Genomic DNA, 8,971 nt, shown 5'->3' on the forward strand with positions numbered 1-8,971 from the left:
TAGTGTCGCATGGAGATTTCATGAAGGCTTTAATTCGGTCTGGAACATACGAGGAGTAAGTGAAGAAGGACTAGTGGAATTACTTTTATTGTCTATTTCCATGGAGGTTTTAAAGATATAATGTTATTGTGTGCAAAGAGGGTGTTTACTTGTTCCGGGCTGAATCTTAATGCCATAATAGAAAACAACACCTAGCTCTTACATAGCACTTTTCATCTGTAGATCTCAAAGCATTTTACAAAGGAGGCCAGGATCATTATCCCCATTTTACAGATGGTGAAATGGAGGCCAGGGGAACTGGGGTGACTTGCCTAAGGCCACACAATGAGTCAGTGGCAGAGCTGGAAACAGAGCCTAGAAGTCCAGCTTCCCTGGCCAGTGTTCTATCCAGCAGGCCAGAGTGTCTCCTTTAAGCTCCCTTCTCAGCAAGCCAGGAAAGGGCAGCAGTCTCCCTCTTTCATTTCAGGTACCATATTAGTGGGAATGTGTATCACAAAACTGTTTATCTAATGGCTGTTTAATCTATGTTGCCCAAGAGGCCAAACTCTGCTCTGTTACCCCAGCGCTACCCTTGTGCGTATGCAGTGACAGAGACCACACATTGTTATTGTAATGCAATGCACGTTTATTGATCATTCTATCGTCTGAGGTCTGCACCTATTGCCGTGAGGTCTGCGAGCCTACTGGGGGTTCTTTTCATGCCCAGTTGCAGCAGGAGCAGCTGGAGTCGAAGACGAGGCTGGCCTGGCAGAACTGCAGGTAGGTTTTCCCGCTCACGCAGTGGTAGAACGCGTTGTTGTTACTGGGATCTGGGTAGAGGCCATTGGCTCTGCCGGAGCAGAAGTTGCTGCTGCTACTGCCTCCACTGGAGCTTCCACTGCCTTTGGAAGGGGCAGCCGTGGCTGGTTGGTTAGCACTAGTACCCAGGGTGGTTGCTGGAACCTTGCAGTCTGAAAGAAATAAATGCAAAGGGAGGCATTAGAATGTGCTTTCTTCTAAGCGTCTGAGGCATGGCAGTAGATGTGCCTCTCAAGGAAGGAGTTGAAGGAGGGCAGGGTGGCAGTTTCACAGAGGTGTTTGGGGAGGTTTTTCCTTGCATGGGGGATGTGGAAGCAAGTGCAAAGGTGCATGTGGGATAAGGCAGCAAGCTGGCGCCGAAGGCTGGTTTCACTGGCCGAGCAAAGGGAGCAACACAACAGGATGCGAGAGCAGATAAGAAGATGAGGAACAGAGCTGTAAAGGGCCTTCAAGGGGAGGACAAAAAGCTTGAATTTGGTGTGGTGGAGAAAGAAGAACTAGAGGAGGGATTCAGAATGGGGGGCTGGCGTGGTCAGAATGACATGCCAGGAAGATGGTCTCAACAGCAGCTGTTTGATTAGATCTGAGAGGGAGAGGTGGGTGTCAGCATGGCCAGAGAGGAGCAGATTGCAGGAGGTAATACAGGAGGAGACGCAGGCCTGGAGAAGAGTTCAGAGCAGTGCTGGTCATCTCACTCCATGCACTGGGGTGTCACTTACTAGGGGTTGTGACGCCCAAGGCAGATTTCAAGGAGTTCATCAGAGGGTATTTGCCTTCTCCACAGAATGTGCCAGTGAAGTCGTCCAGATCAATAGCCCAAACCATGGCGCCTCCAAAATTGTTCTCCAACAGCCACTTTGCCTGTGAGGGAAGATTTTTAAGCAGAGTTGTAAACGCATCAGTAAAGCTACTCTAAACGATGCCTTCCCTTGTGGTGAAGTATCTCTTATCTGAAGGTTTCAGGGCCTGAGCCTACAGTCTTTGCTCACATTAAAGACTGGACGTCAATGAGAATAGAATAAGGGCTGCAGGCTAAGTCTTTAAATAGCAACAGAGCTGGCATCGAACCTGATGCAAAGTCTATTCAAAACTCCCATTGATTTCAGTAGTCTTTGGGTCAGGGAACTAGAGCAATAGGTACCGGATGTAACTTGTGTACTTTATCCCAAGATGTTAACACTGTACAATGCTGGCACCCTGATCATTTCCTCCCTGAGCCTAGGAACCTGTAAGGAATATCAAGGTGTCTCGATTCCCATCCAGTTCTGAGAAGTGTGACTAAACAGAGGGGAATTCACTCTTATCTCAGTCAATAGTGGGATCCTCTAGGCTGAGGAAGAAGCAATGTGGAGATCCTGTAAGACGTTAACTGGCAAGGGTCAGTATGGAATAGCGGCCTCTGTCCCACCCTCCAGAGAGCAGTGTAGCTCTGTAGCCCGATACAGGGGTGAAAGCCTTGACCCAGAGCACAAAGAGATGATAGGCAACAGGTTTACCTTAATGGCAAAGCTCTTAGGGTTGTCATAGCCGATCCACTGATTTCCTTTGTAGGCGTAAGGGACTTTCTGAGGAGCATTCCACACGACGGAGGCTCCACTCTTCAAGAAGGTACAGACCTGGGACATAAAAGATGTTTCTAAGGTGGTCCAGGAAGGTCTGTGATTTTATCCTAACTGATCTAGAGGCCTATATCTGACTGTTCATCTAACTCCTTAGTCTCTTTGGACTGACCCAGCATACTGCATCCTGTAGGTCCGACCAGGCTAGTTTTAATGTTCAGGGATACCTCCAGCTGCAGACATCCACTGGAGGTCTCTCTCCTGCTGGCAAGAGGCCACGGTGATTCAGAACCTCATGTCACTTACATTGCATTAGGAAAAGGAGAGGGTCTCTTAAAAACCCTGGGCAGTGCTTCCTGTCTCCGGTTCCCTGAGTCCTGCTCCAACCACTAGGCCTGACTCCTGTCCCAGTCATTAGGCCTGACCGCTCACAACCTGGTTGTGACAGGGCGACAATTCTGCAGTCTCTGGTGGATTTGCAAGGCTGACCGCGTGAATCAAGACTGAACATTATTATTTAGTAGTTGTATTGTGGTAGAGCCTAGGAGCACATTCATGGACCAGGGCCCCATTGTGCTAGGTGCTGTATAAACACAAAGATAGTCCCTGCCCTAAACAACTTACAGCCAAAGTAAATACGATCATGGTTCCACCCAATGAAGGGGTTACCAGTCTGCTGGCAAAACTTTCCGAACTCACCAGAGCAAACAACCCCTAGAGCAGCTAAGTTAAATTTTTGCGATGATGGCCTAAGCTCATGTGTGTGATAAAACGTGGCTGTGTCATTCTGTTCCCGAGTGTCTCTGTCAGAAACATTGTTTTTGTAGACACATCCTCCAGTAAAAATACTGTGTGAACTCCCATAGCTAACAACCATTCCGATTTGCTGCATCCATTTTCATAGTTTTACCTCAAAATAGGCCAGGGTCCCGGCTGACTGGGTGTAAGCTCCCGCGGCACCTGGGCCAGAGGTTGGGGCATCCAGGCCATGGTTGGAAGGGTCACTGAGGGTGAAGGTGCGGGCATAGGCTCCGAATCCAACCATCAGCTTCTCAGCTGGGGCACCATTGTCCTTCCAGTAGTTCATGGCATAGTCCTAGAGGAGACGGCACAGTGATCCAGTCAGAAAGATGTTCCCAAGCCATGGGAATCATAGAATCATAGAATATCAGGGTTGGAAGGGGCCTCAGGAGGTCATCTAGTCCCACCCCCTGCTCAAAGCAGGACCAATCCCCAACTAAATCATCCCAGCCAGGGCTGTCAGGGAGATGTTCCCAAGCCATGGGAACTAACCTCCTCCCACAGTGGAATGATGTGATGGGAGGAAGAAAACAGCATCTGCTTTTCTGTGTCATTACTCACCACGTTGAAATAAATGTAAGAGCCTTGGTCAGCAGGCCCTGCAAAGAGAGGGCTGTTTTCCCCTGTGAACCCTTCCCAGGAGCCCCTCATGTCGTAGGTCATCACATTGATCAAGTCCATGTACCTTTTGAGGAAAAGCAAGTGACCAGAAATATCATTCTAGGGATTTATTTCCCTACCTTTGAAGATTGTGCACTGAATAATGACCCCATCTAATGCTGTCAGCCAGGATGGATAGCTTCAGGGCTCCCAGCCCGTTGAATTTTAAAATTACAAACAGTGCATTGCTGAGTCAGAAGTCAAACTCCCCCCATGTGTAACTCTGCTCAAGCTAGTGGATTTTCATCATTGGTGAAATCTGTCAGAGAGTGGGCCTAAGAAATGACAGAGCATGGCTGTGTGTGTCACAGATTGCATGGGTGGGAGCTGCTGGAACCCGATTGTGCAGCTCTGCATTTTACTGTGTAACCTTATAGAAGAAAAGTGAGCACTTGTGCTGGCTAAAAAAAGCAGAAGTTTGCAATTGATAGAACAACAGGAACTTGAAGCGAGAGGTGAAAGAGCACATGTGAACTTTTACCATTGGCCAATTCTAGCCCCACATGCTCTATTAGAATCTCCCACTTAAACCTTATGTAGAATCTTCCCTGCTGTACAGTGTTATTGCTACTTTCTTCTGTCTGCAAGAGCTGGATGGAACTCTCTGCCGGAAACACATTGTGACAAAGCACATGTTACCTGTGCCAGGTGCTTTTCTCTTGAGTTCCACTGCACCAGTTTCCCTTCATTGTTTGGACTTGGCTGAGTGGTTTCCCACTGGGCTTAGGAATTAATGAGACACTTACTTGGACATCTGTGGGATCTGGTAAGCAGTTTCGATAGTGCCTTTGCCACCCGACACAGCTGCGGAAATCAACAGCCTGGGGTTGTTGCTCTGAGCAGCCTCTTGCTCGAAAGCTTCATACATTTCCTGGAATACACCACACAAGAGTCTTAGCTCTAAGGAGAGGTCGAACATCACCAGCTTTCACATGCTGAAGGCTGCGATAAAGAACTGAATGATTTTTGGAGGAAAAGATTTCCCAAGTCATTCAATATTTGTCAGAGGAATGGATTTGTGTGTGTACATGCTGTATCACTTGCTAGCTTGGATGGCCTGGGAATTGGGATGAAATGCTAGCAAAAAGAGAGGCTGACCTGCAGCAAGACAGTGAAAAGCTGCTGGGTATCGGCAGGACTGCCTCTGTTGCCAGGGTATTCCCAGTCAATGTCCAGCCCGTCAAAGTCGTACTTGCGCAGGAAGGTAATGGCGGATTGGATGAAGGTATGGCGGTTCTGAGCAGAGGAAACCATGTCAGAAAACCTGAAAAGACAAAAAGGCAACGGCTAAATGGTGAATTTCAAACATGTGAAACAGCAAGTGACAGTGTAACATGCTTGTAAAGCATGCTAGTGGCTAGTCTACAGAGAGAATAACCGGCTGCTACTGTCACCAGTTAATGGATCTACTCATTTAGCTGAAGTGGTAGAGGTTAAAGATTTGGTGCTGAAGGTCCGAGATTCTGACTGTGCAGAAAGCCCATAGTGAAGGTTGTTAAAGTAAGATAGGGGCTTCACATTGCTTGGCATATTACAGCGTCCAATAAAGAATGGGTGAAGAGCATCATTATTTAATGTTGAGGCTTCTCTGATTGCTTCTGCCTAATCCCTCTCCTTCCCACTACAGGAGAAATGGAAATTGAGCAGAACGTGGAGTGGATGCAGAACGTGGGTTGGATACAGAACCACTCTGCAGTCTGGTTGCAGATAATGCAGTGAAAGGTCATCTCCTGAATGACCCCACCCGCAACCAATGTTTCTCATGCGGCACTCCACTACGGAGCAGAAGGTAAGAAGGACCTGGCTAGAGATACGTGCTGTGTAAATATGCAGGTCAGGAAGTAGAAATTAGTGGCAAGAAGGAAGGGACTGAAGTGCAAGAGAAAAAGAAAGAAGGGGAAAAACATAAATTCAGGCTGGATATAGGGTCCTTACTTTTGGGTCCCGAAATTCCAGCCTCCAACAGACAGCAGGGTTTTCAGGTCAGGATTGCTGTGAACAAATGATTTTAATGGACATTGAATAGCAACAGAGATTATGGTAGTTGTTACTCAAATTCCTTTCGACATAATGGACCAGATTCTGCGTGAAAACCCCCCAGAAACCAATGGAATTACACAGGGGTATCTGAGAGCAAATTCAGAATAGTATTTTCTTTCCACTTCCTCTCCTAATCTGTTGTCCAGTGTTGAACAGTTGTTTCATCCCATCCCACCCTACCCTTGGCTTCATTTCAGTGGTGGATGTATTGTTCGACTTGAACTGCTATACAATCTGCAGAGCTCTGTGGGATCCTTTGGGGGTGGGGTGTATGAAAACACTGTGTAACTGCTAATTATTGTCATCACTGAGAACTCACAAACTCATTGAATAACATAGCGCTTACTAGGTCTTGAGTCCATTGATGCCAGCATAGAGGGTCACATCATTCCATTCGATGGTCTGGATCTGGTTGTTGGCCATGCCAGCAAAGGCATAGATCACGTGAGTGCATAGGCATGGGTCAAGGTTTTCAGGCATGTAACGTGCAATTCCAGGTCGGTACTGGCACCAGTTGGTGAAGTAGCAGACAATGTTGGTAGATGAGCCTGGAATTTAGAAGGAGAAGATCGGGGCATGTGTCTTGGTTATTAGATAACACGCAGGGAGAGCAGGTGGGGCTATGTTTTTCAGCCCCCTGTGAGTCAGACATGAAAATTATGAGTAAAAACACACATGTGCACTTACCCAGCTGCACGTGCAGCAGAAGGGCCAGACCTAGTGAAGGAAAGGAGAAGTTCCATAATTAATTGCTCAGACTCAAACCCAAGGTATGTGATTCTCTAGCAGCCTGCTCTTACCCCAGGGAGCAAGCTGAAGCCCTTCAGGGTTAAGCAAGAGACAGACAAGATAAGAATTCCATCAACTTGCAGCATTTTCAGCTGCCTGTGGTCTTTCCCCTGTGTACTGTGCTGCTGAGATGATAGATGGCCTAATTTCCAGTTCTTTTCAGCTCTTTGGGATATAAAGAGCCATCCCACCATCAAGCATCCTGCAGTGCTGAACACTTGCCACTATATGCTGAGATCTCAGAACACTTGCCTTGCTTGCTACTTACAGGAGGTAGGGAAGGGTGGTACTGTAAGGCAGGATAGGGTCACAGGAGTTTGTGATGGACAAGGCCTACTACATTATCAGGTTTATTCCCCTAGCTAGAGCCAGATCTAGGGCTAAGATCAGAGACGAGTCGAAGTTTGTCTAACTTATTCTTCCAGCCTCCTAGAGTTCCACCATTTTTGACTCTCTCTAGACTCCTTGGCACTGAGCAGTCTAACTCCATTACTCCTGACTTAAATGTATGCAACTGCGAGAGGAGTCAGGCTGCCCAAGACTTGCACCTAATTACCAAGGTGTAATTTTCACCTCTCCCTAATCACTGTTCAGTTTGGCCCAGGGAATCAAATGGAGTCAATATAGCAAGGCTTATCTTTGTCAATAGGAGTTGCATTCATTTAAACAAGGGAAGAATGGAGTCCAGGAAGTCTAAGCTACCTTATATATCACCTCTGAATTTGGCCTGACAGAAGAAATATCCAATATTAAACTGACGCTAGATCTTATATATGTCTCTCATTTAATCACCTCTCTGTTTCTCATGTCATTATCCACTGCACTATGTTACTGACCCATAGTAGTGCAAGACTTTTCTATAATAATCAATAACAATAATTTTATTCATTAAGTGTTATGTCCTCCCCAGGCCTCTCTCCATCAAGAAAGAGTTTACTCTGGTCCAACGCATTTTCTCTATTTCATCTGCTTTCTAGAAGAACATATGCTCTTAAATCTACAGCAATGAGGAGTAAGGTATCAGAGGGGTAGCCATGTTAGTCTGGATCTGTAAAAGCAGCAAAGAATCCTGTGGCACCTTATAGACTAACAGACGTTTTGGAGCATGAGCTTTCGTGGGTGAATACCCACTTGCATCCGACGAAGTGGGTATTCACCCACGAAAGCTCATGCTCCAAAACGTCTGTTAGTCTATAAGGTGCCACAGGATTCTTTGCTGCTTAATGAGGAGTAAGTAACTAAACAGATAGGTGATAATACCTAGCTCTTGTACAGCACTTCTTATCAGAAGATCTCAAAGAGCTTTGCCAAGAAGGTCAGTATCAATAGCCCCATTTTACAGATGGGGAAACCAAGGCACAGAGAGGTGATGTGACGTGCCCAACATCATCCAGCAGCACAGATAGGAATAGAACCCAGGTCTACCCGAGTTCCAGAGGAGTGTTCTACTTTATCCACTAGGCCACACCGCCTCTCATAGCAAGCTTTGTAAGACTATCTAGGGAGATAATAGCTAGCTAGACAGACAGACATGGATGGGAAGGAAATCTGTTTCATTACCAGAATTATTCTGTTTCTATAAATAACAAAGAGAAGAAGTTGTCTTTCCCTAGACTCACTGTATAACTGAGTCTCTCAGGATACTCACCCATCAGAAGAAATAGCTTGCCCATTTTGTTGCCTGTGTACTAGCTCTGTTGAGCACTTGCCTTCCTTTTATAAGATGTTCTCCGCTCCTCCTCAGCTACACGCGTGACACCAGTATGTGTCCCCATCCCATACATTAAACAAAAGGTTAATCTGTAACTCCAGGTGGACTAAACTGAAGTAGTTACCTCACACCACCAGCTGCCTCCCTCTGTGAGTAGTCCCTTTATTTCTAATCTCCAGTAATCAAGGTTGATGGATAAGGGGGTCTGGTTTGAAAGTGAAGTGCTGGATGCCTCCCCCCCGCCCGCCACAAAAGATTAAATCCCGCCACTGGAAATCTCAACATGCTGGGTATTATGTAAGGAAACCGCAATAACCTCACAAATATATGTTACAGCAGGGAGCTTGCCAATGTAATTTTAGAGGTCAGAATATCATGTAAACCAGGAGGAATTACATTGCAAAGGGCTCTGTAAGCCTATTTTCAGAGAGGACAGATAACAGAGCAGCCCGGCAAACACATTTGCCCTCTGCTGAATTTACTCTGTGTCTATCCCTTTCCCCATTATTTTGTGGGGCTCATTGGCCCGAGGGACCACTAGCTATGAGCCATTAGTAGGTTCTGAAGGGACACCCAGACGGAAGATGATGGTTGGCTCCTGGTGGTTGGAAGA

The 8,971-nt window shown here is 46.6% G+C and overlaps 1 protein-coding gene across 1 annotated transcript; it reads right to left on the reverse strand.

Moving 5' to 3' along the window:
* Positions 1–696: 696 nt before the first annotated feature.
* Positions 697–8,320, reverse strand: LOC123368901 (acidic mammalian chitinase-like). Its single transcript, XM_045014129.1, has 11 exons — positions 8,296–8,320; positions 6,546–6,575; positions 6,205–6,406; positions 5,754–5,810; positions 4,917–5,082; positions 4,565–4,689; positions 3,720–3,843; positions 3,268–3,453; positions 2,295–2,414; positions 1,518–1,659; positions 697–950 (listed from the first exon to the last, which is right to left on the reverse strand). Exons 1-11 carry the CDS (start codon positions 8,318–8,320, stop codon positions 697–699), a joined length of 1,431 nt encoding a protein of 476 aa, XP_044870064.1.
* Between the last annotated feature and the right edge of the window lie 651 nt (positions 8,321–8,971).

The sequence above is a fragment of the Mauremys mutica genome, chromosome 4, assembly GCF_020497125.1.
Source record: "Mauremys mutica isolate MM-2020 ecotype Southern chromosome 4, ASM2049712v1, whole genome shotgun sequence".
NCBI lineage: Eukaryota > Metazoa > Chordata > Testudines > Geoemydidae > Mauremys > Mauremys mutica.